At 44.4% G+C, this 13,563-nt stretch overlaps 2 protein-coding genes across 2 annotated transcripts in view; both read left to right on the forward strand.

The window, feature by feature from the left end:
- The window catches only part of IPO9 (importin 9), a 36,723-nt gene extending 28,667 nt beyond the window's left edge, over positions 1–8,056 (forward strand). Inside the window, exons 20-25 of the mRNA XM_032203003.1 lie at positions 1,025–1,191; positions 2,313–2,446; positions 3,952–4,071; positions 4,559–4,660; positions 5,475–5,551; positions 6,126–8,056. Coding sequence (XP_032058894.1) covers positions 1,025–1,191; positions 2,313–2,446; positions 3,952–4,071; positions 4,559–4,660; positions 5,475–5,551; positions 6,126–6,236 — 711 coding nt within the window. The 3' untranslated portion in view covers positions 6,237–8,056. The remainder of the gene's footprint in view (positions 1–1,024; positions 1,192–2,312; positions 2,447–3,951; positions 4,072–4,558; positions 4,661–5,474; positions 5,552–6,125) is intronic.
- A 1,903-nt stretch (positions 8,057–9,959) lies between these two features.
- LZTR1 (leucine zipper like transcription regulator 1) overlaps positions 9,960–13,563 on the forward strand; it is a 34,696-nt gene continuing 31,092 nt past the window's right edge. The window contains exons 1-6 of the mRNA XM_032203202.1: positions 9,960–10,158; positions 10,273–10,335; positions 10,617–10,673; positions 10,832–10,911; positions 11,286–11,394; positions 12,736–12,819. Coding sequence (XP_032059093.1) covers positions 9,983–10,158; positions 10,273–10,335; positions 10,617–10,673; positions 10,832–10,911; positions 11,286–11,394; positions 12,736–12,819 — 569 coding nt within the window. The 5' untranslated portion in view covers positions 9,960–9,982. The remainder of the gene's footprint in view (positions 10,159–10,272; positions 10,336–10,616; positions 10,674–10,831; positions 10,912–11,285; positions 11,395–12,735; positions 12,820–13,563) is intronic.

Below are 13,563 nucleotides of genomic sequence, written 5' to 3' on the forward strand. Positions count from 1 at the left end.
GTCATTCAGATGTCAGCACAGATTTTATCTTAAAGCCTTGATTTTTTTTTTTTTTTCCCCCCTGGGAAACATTGTTTGTTCATAACTGTTCAGAAGGGCTCTCACTTTGTCCATTTGGGGATTTAAAAGATCCAGAAGCTTAAATCTGAACTAGTTACATGAAGCCCCTGTACCTGGGGAAGAGAAACAAGCCTCTCGTGATGCTAAATCTCTCCCCTGTCTTGAGATGGGTCTTTGGAGTGGGACAGCTTTTCCCTGAGGAAGCATGTAGAGGTGATGTCAGACCTCGAGACTGATATTTAGATACAGGCAGCATGTGAATTCTATTCCTGGCCTTTAGGAGATGGACTGTAAAACTATGTCTTGTAAATACCCTTCTAAACCTTGCAGTTCTATCCCAAAAACTTGTGTTTGAAGTACATTCAAAATAGAAGCGCTTCTGCATTCTGATGCGATGATGTGAGAGAAAGGTGGTCTGTGAGGATGGGGTACCATGGGTGAAAAGGGAAGAGCCTGTGGGTTCTGGCTGTGGATCTTAGCTTGATGTTGGGACATTTGTGTTACACATGCATAGATTTTGAGCTCTGTGTGTACAGGACCACGTGTGCAGCATGTGGTGCAGCGAGCAGACCAGGGCACCTGCGGTATCTGCGTGTTGGCTTGTGATATTTTGCTAGTCAGAAGCCTGCCACCTCCAATTTTTTATTTTTATTTTTTAAGCTGTTAATCCTTGCTTTAGGAAGGGTTGCTGGTTGAGGGCATGGGCACGAGTAAATTCATTCCTGTCGTGTGTTTTGTGGAGTTAAATATCACTGCTGCTGGTAATAGCATTCTTGCCTGCTTTGCGTTCCTCGCAGCTGGTTGCACATCTGCGTTCCTCGCAGCTGGTTGTACTTCCTTTACCTCTCGGGGCTGGTAAGCACGGTCTCCATTCCTGCAGGGCACTCAGTGACTTGAATATTTGATAAAACCATTTTCAGCTGTTAAATTATGTACAGCTAATGTTTCCCTTTTTCCCTTGCAGTCCTTAATTATGGTGTTTGCTCACTTGGTTCACTCCCAACTGGAACCGCTCCTGGAGTTCCTGTGCAGTCTCCCCGGACCGACTGGCAAGCCTGCCCTGGAGTTTGTGATGGCCGAGTGGATGAGCCGGCAGCACTTGTTCTACGGGCAGTACGAAGGCAAAGTCAGGTAGGGCGTTTTGTAAGGATCCATGCACTGACATTAGCTTAGTGATCATCCCACTGCAGTTAATGCTCTGGGGGTGAGGGAAATGGGAGCTGCTGCAGGCTCGGATTCGTGTGCAGGCATAGGACAGGAGGAAATTTTTTTGTGCCCTGTCAGTTTGGCTCAGGAGAGCTGTGGTAACTGGAGCAATCCCTGCTCTTCCTCTGAGTGCTTCTCTCGCTGCCTCGTGTTTCTGTACAGGAACAGCGTGATCCCAACGGGAAGGGGGTGGCTGTTGCAAGCACAGGACTGCTTTTAATGTTGAACTCGTGTGAATGGGATGAGAATAGTTTCAGGCCATGAAATCCCCTTTGTAGACCATGGTAGAGGCTCAGGGTATTGTAGAGGGTTTCCTAAAATAATCTGGTGATTTAATGAGCTCTTAAAAAGTCAATAAAGAAACTGCAACACAGTTTTCTCTCCCTTTCCCTGCAGGAGCACACTTGTGTTCCAGTGGAGGCCAAGTACAATATTCCAAAGCACAAAATGCTTGGTATTTAAATTTTGCCACAGCTGATGCCTTTGACTTTCTGGAAGTGAGAAGCCCAACAGAACACTGTTAAGGGGTCACGCCAGCTGCCAACTCACATCTTGCTATGTGCTGGAGTGTCATTGTTATAAGGCAGCCCAATAGACTGTAGCATAAGCAATAAGAAAAAGCATCTTTAAAATATAAGTGTTCTTGCTGTTTTCAATCACGTGTAGTCTGTTTTGTCCCTAAGAGCTGTGGTTTATCCCCACTCCGAGGGAGAACAGGGCTGGGCTGTCGGCAGGGTTCTCTGGAGCTGCTTTTGGCCGTGGGGAAAAGCCAAAGGTGAAGCTGACAGGGAGAACGAGGTTAAACTCTGTTGTACAATGCTGTCTCTGTATCATCCGAGTAGTGGTGAGTCCAGTAGTGGCGAGTCCAGTTTTGGATACTGACAAAAAGCAGGACAAATAGGAAAATTCTGTAATGCTTGTTCTTGGTGCACAAGGGGCAGCTGAATGCCTGCTCTGGAGATTTGTTTCCTATCAACAATTCACTGTATAAACCAGGTAGTTCTGAGAAATTCTGATCGGTAATTTTCTTATTCCCTACTCCCTAGCTCTGTAGCACTGTGTAAACTCCTTCAGTATGGCATCAACACAGATGACAAGCGACTTCAGGACATTAGGGTAAAGGGAGAAGAAATATTTAATATGGATGAGGGAATACGGACACGATCAAAATCAGCCAAAAGTAAGTAATTACTCTGCTGTTCTTAACAGTTGTTTTTTTTTAATGTTAGTGGAGGCTACGAATGGCCTTAAAATGGATCTTCGAGGTCACGTAGAGCTGTGGGAGATTTGTTTTTAGAACTAATCCATACATCAGGTGCTTAATGTACCTAGTCCTTGAGAGACTGATCTGGAAGACTCCTGCTGTTTCTGACTTTATCTAGGGGGCTGAGGTGATTATGGGATGGAGAGTTATTCGCTGCTGTTCTCCATCATCCTGTTCCATCTAATGAGATAAACTGATAATATCCTGATGCTTAGTAGCTTCTCTCAGAGGAAAACTTGTTTAGTAAACATAAAGATTAAACAAACAAACAAAAAAGTGATATTTTTTCATGAGACAAACTAACAAATATTTGCAGTGATGTCAACAAGTTAGAGATCACTTTTCAGGACATCTTGACCAGTGTCCTGCATAAGACTTGTCTTACTGAATTGGTTGCACCTGAGATCTTTGATCAGAGGTTACTGTTTAGAGAAAGATGCAGACGTTAAATCAGAAAGAGCGCTGGGCAGTTCCCTCTGGGGAGGGAGAGCTGGGTTCTGCAGCTTGCTGTGTGATGCTCGCACACGTTACTGGCAGCCCATCTCGCAGTCAGTGCTCTTCGAGCCTTCAGTTGCTGTATGCTCGGGACAAAGGTGGTGATGTGGTTATGCTTCAAAAATAACTAAGCTGACAACCAGGGAAATGAATAGGGAAAGCACTAGGCATTTCGGAAGTAAGCAGCAGTTACAAAACACCTGCTATTTTATTACTCTTTGCTTGAAAAAAAAAAAACAACAAACCAGCAAACTCAAATATTGTCAGATCAGATAAAATGGTAATTGCTAGCGTTTGAGAACAAAGTTTAAAATTAGTGCTCCCAGTTCATTTATTTGATAGGGTCTTTACTTTTGCAATTAAGGACAAAAATACTATGTCATAATTAAACCCAGCAGAAACCCTGGTGAGAAAAGGTGGGAGCCTGCAGCTTCACAGAAAAGGTAAGCAGGAGAGCCAGGCGTGGGAGTGCAGCACAGCTCGTTTACTTGAAAGCACTCCTAGCCCTGCAACAATAACTTCAGAGAAGAATGCTTAATGAAGTCATCTGTAACTGTGATTTCATTGAGTATACTCACAGACTCATTCAACTGTGAAGATTTTAACCATGCGTTCTCTTCGTTCAAAATATGCAGGATTTCATATTGCAGTTGAGACTTCTGGAAGCTTGTGAAGGTATACAAAAGGAATGGGAAGGAATGTTTGGGTTTTGTTTCTTTTGTCTGTTTGTTTTCCTCAAAAAAAAAACAAACAAAAAAGGAAAAACAAAATAAACTGGAAGTTTTATTTGTCTGTGAGCATTTTAAACATTTGGTAAAATTAAAAACAACAAAAAGCAACACAACATCAACAAAAAAGGCTTTTTTTTTAAAAAAAAACAACTTTTATGAAAAGCAGTGAGAATGTGTACTTTTCTTCTCTTATAGATCCTGAACGCTGGACAAACATTCCTTTGTTAGTAAAAATCTTAAAATTAATAATAAATGAACTTTCTAACGCAATGGAAGCAAATGCATCACGACAGACAACCGCAGATTGGAGTCAAGGTAAAACAGGGGGTTGGTTTTCCTCTTTCCATGGCTTAAATCTGCTTTTTAATCTCTTCAGAAGTATTTGCAGTAATAAGAAGCTGACAATAGTAAATATTATACCTGTAATTACAAAGGTTTAAATAGTAATCCAAAAGATAAGGTCAGTCACTATTGTGTATTCTTATACCTGGAAATTATCTTGGGTCACTTTATCTGGAAGATGGGATCTGATCATATCCCACTAAAATTATCCTAGCTTGGTATATCCAGTTTTCTTTTCTTCCTCCCTGTTTGGGGATACATTCTTGCTTCTGCTTTTTGCTTAGCTCCAATTCTTGAGTCAGTCATTCCAAGGAGATGACAGTGGTTGCAGCTTTTTCCCTTTGCCCATCTACTAAAGCAGGGATGTTTGCCTAAAACCTATACAGTCCCTGTATAATGACTGATAGACCGGGCGCCTTGTATTTTGTTTATTTCTAGGTTTATTTATTTTTTTAAACAGATGATTCAAATGATATGTGGGAGGATCAGGAAGAAGATGAGGATGAAGATGAAGGCTTAGCAGGACAGTTCTTATCAGATATTCTGTCCACAAACAAGTATGGTAAGTAACAACTTCAAGGTCATTACTTCCAGATTAAAATAGAGTTGCTGATGTTCTGGTTAGTTTTCTTTCCTTGACAGCAGGCAAGGGGAAGCAGATACACTGGGACTTTGAATAAGGTGGATTTTTTTTTCCTGTGTGAGAGGGACATGTCTTTGAAGAACACACTGATTAAATGACTGTTTGTCACATGAGAGTTTGGATGCTGTGTAGGCTTTGCATTGCTGTGAGGTTCGTGCAGGTATTTCTTTCAGAAGAGAGTATTGGTGCTCAAAGATGGAGAAGTAGATTGGTGATGGAGATGGAATGGCAGTGTCATAGCAGTGGGTGAACTTGCCTGTGGAGTGATCTGAGAAGTAATTGCCGCATAAAGCAGACAGAGCGTGTATAGTATCTCCTTTCCTCTCCTCCCCAGTTTGCATATAGTCTTAGGGGAGAACCCTACAGGCTGATACAGTAAGGGAGACTTCTTACATTAGCACAGAACTGGAAATGTGTCACCCTGGCATAAGATCAAGGCTTAAGATTAATAGTGCACGTAACTAACAAACTTGCTTGTCTGGTATCTTGTGTATGCTCATCTCACCTCTGCATTCCCTGAGAATCCCGCTGCGACCCTTCTTGTTCTGGGATGTATTTTTTTTTTCCTAACCACGTGAACTTAAGAAGCAAATATTCTGGATACAAAATTGTTGATGGAGCAGTGCCGCAGCTATTTCTTTGTGGATCTTTGGATTTCAATGGTAGTCCTATAGAACATCCTGAGGTACTTTGCTCTGTTTGTTGTTAAAACCTGCTGATTTGCCTCTGACAGATGAGGATTACTATGAAGATGATGAAGAGGATGATCCAGATGCGTTAAAGGACCCTCTTTACCAAATAGATCTCCAGGTGATGCTCTAGAATTATTATTATTTTTAAATCAGATTCCTGTCATTCCTTGTGAATTTATTTATTTTTATGTTGTACTCTAACAAAACTGCAAGACACCACCGGAAACACCAATTAATGATGGTTGTCCCAAATGTACTCAGTTCTGTGAGATCACTTTGGAAAGTGCCGAGTATCCAAAGAATGCCTGGAGCTATTTTTTCATATCGTATCTATAACTTGGAAAAGGAAGTGAGCAAAACTTCTTTAATAGAGGGAGATGAGACTTTTCTACCCATGAGCTTCACAGCTATTTCCTGAAAAGTAGATTGGATGTTACAGTCATATTCCCCTTGGAGATGCTCCCATCCAGTCACAGGCCCTGTGTCATACTTTGCTCCTGCTTTTAGCACCACCTGGAAGCTGTTTGTCAGCCTTTTGCTCTGTCACCTCGCTCCCTTCTGCATTGCTTCTCTGTTCCCTGCAGTCCCCTTGTCGTGTTGGGTGCGTGTTCGCGTTTACCTTTGGGCGCTTGAAAGAAGCAGAATTTCCAAAGTGAAGTGATGCTAACTGGATCTTTCTGTCTCCCTTTCAGGCCTATCTCACTGACTTCCTGTGTCAGTTTGCACAGCAGCCCTGCTATGCAATGTTTTCAGACCATCTCAATGAGAACGAAAAGCGAGTGTTACAGGCCATTGGTATATAACCCCGCTCAAGAGACCATACCGATCATATCTGAACCATACTTTTTGGCTTATTCCACGTTTTATGATTAAACATAAAACATTTTCCAGTGTCTACCTGCTTGTTACAGGTGGATGATGGGCCTCATTGCGACGTGTTGAGCCTCATCTTAACGAATCTGCTAAGGGAAGGAATACTAAGAAAGCAGCAAAGACGGAAGTCTATAGAGCTTTGCACGTTGGTCTCACCATGGGAGCACTTTCATTTTCCACAATAACTTTCCAGGAAGTTCTTTAAAAAAAAAAAAAAAAGTTAAAAATGTGTCCTTAATATTTTTAAAAGCAAACTGTCTCAACCTGTGAAGAGGCACTTAACTGAGTTTCACACAGCACAGCTGGACAGAGAAAGGAATTGGGTCACTTACAGATTGCTTGGATGTATCTTGAGAAATTGGAAGGTTGTTCCTCTTCGCACTCGCATAACACATACAGGGTAAATATCTCGATCTTAGTGTGACTTCTTTTTATAGAACTATAGACTCTTATCAGAGATGCCTGAATGGTATGGAACCAGTTTACAGGAGTTTGGATGGGAAGCTGAGACAATAAAAGTAGATGCATATCTTCTTTCCTGCTGTGGATGGGGCTTTGTTGCTCACATCTACTGTCTAGTCCCATGGGAGCAGTTCTTTACTAATGCTTTTGTGTGCACATGCTCAAAGGAAGCTACCACTTAAATCTCTGTTCCTGTGGCATGTGGCTACTAAAGACTTTGGTTTTATGGAACACAAGGAGCCACGATTTTTAGGGCAAGAAAACTGATTGTATTTAAGATATTTGCTCCATGACAGCCACTCTGAACTACTTTGCTTCCTTCACACTCCTGTGTGTATTTTTATAGAGTGGTAAAATAACATTTGCAAATTGATTTACCCATAAGAACAGCGTGATGTATCTCACAGCACCTCTCTGCCTTTGGTTCCCTCTTGGGGAAAATGAAAATAAAACTATTAAAATGTACATTGGTATCCTTCTTATAAAACAGATTTAAAAGGAAATTGCACATGTTTCCTGAAGTCACTTTTTAAAGACATATTTCTCCTTAGAAAACTTTCTGTATGTGCCGCCTGGAGGATGTTAGGGTATTTCACAGGAGTAATCTAAAACAGAAAGGGAGTCCTGTAATGGATACATCTTCTTCTGCTTTAAAGAAAAAGGCTGACCCATTATAGAGTTTCCTTTCTTAAGAAAGGTACTTGCTGTTCCTTTGTGGAATAATATGCTTTGAAGTTGTATCTGAAAACCTCCAAAGAGATGGAGTAATTATGTATCTTACCGGTCTAGTTTAGAATATAGCTTTTCGCATTTTTTACCAGGAGGGGATAATAAATTAACTTCTTAACAGACAAAGATGGCACAACCTGTTTAGCATCTGTGGCAAAATAACCCCAAATTGTAAAGTGGACATTGCTCCCTTCTCCCACTCAGCTTCCTCTTGTTGTGCCTGAGAATAGGCAGAAATAGAGGGAATTGCCACAGTTTGCTGCAGACCTGCAGGTCTGGCTCAAGCTTGAGTCCTCAATATTTTTTTGTATGAATAGCTCTATGAGAAGGAGATCCTGAGGCTAATTTTTGTGTGCGTGTGTGGCTTTGTCCTCTTTAGCCTGTGTCTAATAAGGTGTAAGCTCTGATCAAAAATTTCCAAGCAGTTGTGTTACAGTATCTTTCTTCCCTGTGGATTCTCTGGTGTATAAGGATATACAATTAAACTTTGTGCTATGGCCTTCCCTTTGCTGGGAATGTTGTGGCTCTGTCTTCTACTTAAATATATTTTTCAAGTCAATCAGGAACTTCGTTTGAGACGTTTGTGTGTCTCATAGCTTTCACTGAAAGGGGCCAACACATTAATTTAAACAGTCTCTGGACGTAGATGGCTGCATTGATATATCCTGATAGCTGTTGGGAAGGATCAAGCGTCCTCAGAGTGACTGGTCCCAGCCCTGGGAACAGGTAGGACCATCTAGTAGTTGACATTCCCCCCTGCACACCAGAATGAGCCCATGCTGCATCAAAACTGGTCAGCATCGCAGAGGTGAAGACAAAATGTAAACTCCAAGTTATAGAACGAAAAAGCTACAGTTTGGCCCATACATTGACAGCAGGGCTCCTAACAGTCATCTATCCATCCTTTGAGGTATGTGAATGCCAAATGTTTGAAAGCATTGGGGTGTGTCTTAGGATGTCGGTGGTAAATGGGTCTTGTTCAGGTCTGGTCAGGCTTGGGGAGAGGTGCTGATGGGGTTCGTGTGCTTTCGGGTGATGTTGCTGGGTGTGTGCATTGGTGGTGCTGGCTACTGTCATCCTTCTGGCACGTTATGTTGGGTGGCAGGTTTAAGCAAGGCTCTGAAAAATGGGAGCAGCCTTGTGTAACTGATACCATCCCTCAACCTTGAACTGAGGAATCCAAGGATTTCGTGGTGATTGCAAGGTCCCAGGAGTTAAACGATGAGAAGTGTCTTGTACAGGTCCTGCTAGAGCTCCTGAGTCTTGGTTCGAAGCTGCTCTTTGATTTGCAGATGTTGATCTGCCTGTAGCATTGGCTCACGTGCACGCACCCTTCCCGCAGCTTGAGCAGGCACGGTGCCACCGTACAGCTCTGATAAGCTCTGGGGCTGGAGACCAAGCTTGGAGGTGGTCCCGTGCCCATCTGTGCATGGTGGGCACAGGGATGGCATAGCTCCACAGCATACTGTGGCACGCAGGATGCTTTTTTTGGCAAGAAGTACTGCCTTGAGCTTTTCACAGAGAGGCCAAATGGGGTGTGCGAGTACACAGTGCTCGGCAGAGGGTTTGAAGGAACCTTGTGTGGTCCCATACACCTTCATCCTGCTTTCCCTGTGTTCTCTTTTCTCCTAACAAAACTCCACGGTGTATCTTCACCCACAAAGTGCTTGCTGGAGGCTGTGGGCTTTGAAGCCTGGGCTTGTGTGCCTCGAGGAAGCTGCTCAGGCCGAACGATGCTGGCTGCTGTGGAAATGCTTCTAAGGCCTGGTGTGGAGGTGTGCAACACCCATCGGATCCGTTGTGTGTTGTTGGGAAGGAGCTAAACCCATCGGCACCAAAGGTTAGGGAGGCTGTGCTAGGAGCTGTGTGGGGTAAAACGAAGGACGGGGCCGCGGCTGCCCTAGCACGGCCGCCAGCCTCTGCCTGGGCTTTGCACGCTGGCTTTTATTTAACTAAAGTAACGCAGCTCCAGTAGCCGCAGAAAATAATTTAAATAGTAAATAGATCAGGTGTGACTCTGGAAAGAAGCTTTATGCGTACTGATGAGTATTGTTCTTGGTATTTTTTTTTTCTGTATCAACGAATAAAAGCTTTTCCTGTATAACCGTGCCTTGCTTCTGCTTGTACAGGGAGCGGGGCCCCGCCACCAGGGGGCAGCTGGGGCCTGGGGCTGCTGCTGGGGGCGGCTGGGCTCGACCCCAACCCCGACCCTGACGGCCCCGGGGCCCGGCCCCATCTTGTGGCCACCGCCCGGGGTCGCGGGGCCTCTGCCCGCCCCCTGCGCTGCCGCCGGGCCCGGGACTCGAACCCGAGACCTTCAGAGCCGCAGCGCCGCAAGCTGCCTCCGAGCCGCCCCCCCCCCCGGAGCGGGGCATGCTGGGGGCTGTAGTTCCGCGGTGGCCCCGCTGCCGAGCCGTGAGTGGGAACCGCGGGGCACGCCGGGAGTTGTAGTCCGGCAGGGAGGCCCCGCCGGTTGCTACGGGCCATGGCGGCGGCGGGGGCCCCGGCGGGTGTCGCGGGGCGCTCGAAGGTGGCTCCGAGCGTGGACTTCGACCACAGCTGCTCGGACAGCGTGGAGTACCTCACCCTCAACTTCGGGCCCTTCGAGACCGTGCACCGCTGGCGCCGCCTCCCGCCCTGCGACGAGTTCGTGGGGGCCCGGTGAGCGGCGGGGGGCGGCGGGCGGGGGGGAGGGGGTCGGGGTCCCTGTCCCTGTCCCTGTCCCTGTCCCTGTCCCTGTCCCTGTCCCTGACCGCTGCTCCCCGCTGCCCGCAGGCGCAGCAAGCACACCGTGGTGGCCTACCGGGACGCCATCTACGTCTTCGGAGGGGATAACGGGTGAGAGAGGGAGGGGGGCGAGGGGAGGGGGCCTGGGTCTGAGGGGAAGGGGCTTGGGAGTGGGGTTTGACCAGAGGGAAAGGGGCTTGGGGGGTCCTGGGCTGAGGGGAAGGGGCCTGGGGGGGGTCCTGGCCTGAGGGGAAGGGGTTTGGGGGACTTGGGTCTGAGGGGAAAAGGTTTGAGGGGTCCTGGCCTGAGGGGAAAGGGTTTGGGGGTCCGGGTCCTGCCCCAAGCAGAGCTGTAGCCTGCTGAGTTCCTTCCTCCCTGGTTCCTTCCCGCAGGAAGACGATGCTGAACGACCTGCTGCGCTTCGACGTGAAGGACTGCTCGTGGTGCAGGTGGGTCGCCCTGCACAGCTGCCCTCAGGGGAGACGGAGATGTCTTCCTTTCTCTGCACCCTTGGTCTGGGTGTAAGACTGTTGAGTCTGCATAATAACTTTGAGTGCTTCAAGCATGACAAGGGTGTTTGATTGCTGCTGTTCTAAATGTTATGCAGGGCTTTTACCACGGGGACCCCGCCAGCACCACGGTATCACCACTCAGCTGTGGTCTATGGGAGCAGCATGTTTGTGTTTGGTAAGACAGTGGCAGATTACAGTTATGCGTGTATGGAATGATAAATATGTTGGTATTTAAAAAAAAAGATATTTTTAGGAAGCCTCAAAGGATGTTATTCAGTAGAAAACCTAGAATTTTTCCATGGCTGGCTGTGATTTCAACTTTAGCTTTGAAATACTTCTGCTTCTTTGTCTAAAGCAATGAAAACTTTAAGCTCATTGCCATGGTGTTTCTGTAGGGCTAAGAGTGAAGGAGAAGTCTCCCATCTATAGTAGTCCAGTAATTAAATAGTTTCTCTCTGTGTTGTCTAAACTTAAATTTTCTTCTTATATACTGACTCTAAGCATATGTGCTGTATTGGGTTTGAGTCTAATGGAATTGTTGTTGCTCAGGTGGCTATACTGGAGATATTTATTCCAATTCCAATTTGAAGAATAAAAATGATCTCTTCGAATATAAGTTTGCAACTGGACAATGGACAGAGTGGAAGACTGAAGGAAGGTAAGGAAGTGACGTTATTGTCTCACCTTTCACGATTCTGAGCATCACTCAGCAACCATTTAAATGGCACACAGAATTAGTTACAATGTTACTATTAAGGCTATAAGACTGTTTCTGATATGCTTTCTTAATTAAAGTTTCTTGAAGACTTCATCTTTTGTCCTGAAGGCCTACGTTCCAGAGTGTACAAGATTGGAAATTTGACAAAACCGTTCTTCACGTTTCATTTCTGGGTCAGAAGGGATGGGAGCAAAGGAAATGATTTCCTTCAAATTCTCTTTTTCATGGATAGCATGATATTTGTTGATTCCATATGGTTTCAATTTGTTTTAGTTATAAAACAAGTCGAAGCTTATTTGTAGTTAAATGTACACATTCCTTTCTTATTAAAATTTGACTTTCCTGGAGCATACTTACTTGAAGTGCATTAGGGTGATGCATGTTCACACAAATTCAGAAGCAGATGAATGAATTGATACGTGTTTGCATCTGTTGGATGGAGGTTCCCAAGATACAATTTTCCAAGGGAAAATTAAATACAGTAACTCGTTATTTCTTCAAGTTGGCTATGCACATTTCAGGTTGTTTCGTGGCTCTAGTGTAACTACAGAAATGGATGAGGAACAGGCAGTCTGTTCTTGAGTTACTGTTGCTCACTGCTCATGAGTGTATGTTACATTTTAGAAGGTAGACTACATTAGTAACTTCTCTTTCTGGTTCTTCTAGCAACTTCGGACATTTCAGAGAGTAATTCTCATTTATATTTTATGAACTCAAATGTCCTTCTCTTTCCCCACAGCTGAAGTTGGCAGGTTTAGTAAAAGCAATTCAAATTAGGAAGGAGAAATCATATGACTGATCTTTTATCATGGCCTCTGTATTTCAGGAATGCCCGTGCTGTGCTTTCCCCAGTAGTCTTTTGAACCCTGTCCATGATTTCACTTATGTGTTCCATCCTCTTAGTGCATGAAAACCTGCATGGGGTTTTTATAACATTTGTAGTTTTCCACTTTGCTATAATGATAGTGCTATTAATCGTCCCACTGCTTTGCTACCTTAGATAAAATACTTCAGAGTATTTGGAGCATAACAAGCAATTTGTTGGTTTATTTTTTCCCCTATATGTGTTCAGATAGTTTAGTGATGGAAGGAGAGAATAATGTTCTAAAATGTACCCATCAGAAGCTTGCTTTGTGTTTTGAGGATGTATGATGGAAGCAATTTCCTGGCTGAGGCAGTTTGTGTAGGGGGCTTTATTATTAACTGCATTTTGCCTGTCATGCAGATCCTTCTTATAGCACTCCTGTAGGTAATTAAGATTTTGTTTTTTCTCGACTGTAGGTTACCAGTTGCGAGATCAGCTCACGGTGCAACAGTGTACAGCGATAAGCTGTGGATCTTTGCGGGATACGATGGCAACGCACGGTATGTGGAGGGATCGCTCTCTCCTTGGTTGCTTGTGTAAAATCCCAGTCACTGACTTTTCGTATCTATAGAGACATTTTCATATACCGGGTGCTTTTAACAATAATGGGAGTTTTGCTAAACCTCACTGTTGTTGAGCATTAGATTTTTGCAGTTCACCAGTACGTGTTCAAATAAGTATATGTTTAAAAGCTAAAAAGCTGGTGACTCAGAATGGCTGTGGATGTACAGTTTGACAGCTTGCTTGGTTGCAAAGATGCTAAAAGGTCTTTGAAATTTGGCAAATGAGCATTTCTTAGAAGATACCCGTTACAGGCCTTCTGATGTTGCTGAAGACTGACAGAACAAAGCCTGGGTTTTCTATGAAGTCATAGAACACAACTGAGAAAACTATATGAGCTTTTTCTTTGAAAATACATGATACTCTTGGTGGGATATTGCACTGAAACATCAAGATTATTTAGATTGAAGGCAGATGAGATGTTAGATGAGAAACGACTGAAAAGGAGTGGTACTGAGAAGTTAGGGAGAGCCTGGTACTTTGTTCCAGATTCCAGCTCTTCAGATGTGCTGTCAGTCCATTAGGGAAGAATCAGTTCTGAACACGTGATTCTTTGTTTTTTGTCTTGGTGAAAATGGGAAGTTTTTTATGTTGATGCACGATATTTGCATCGTGAGAACACACGTAGATTGGCACACACTAGGAGATGCCTCAAGTTGCTGGCTGCCTCTTCTGAGGAGAAT

Source organism: Aythya fuligula, chromosome 25 (genome assembly GCF_009819795.1).
Source record: "Aythya fuligula isolate bAytFul2 chromosome 25, bAytFul2.pri, whole genome shotgun sequence".
Taxonomy (NCBI): Eukaryota; Metazoa; Chordata; class Aves; order Anseriformes; family Anatidae; genus Aythya; species Aythya fuligula.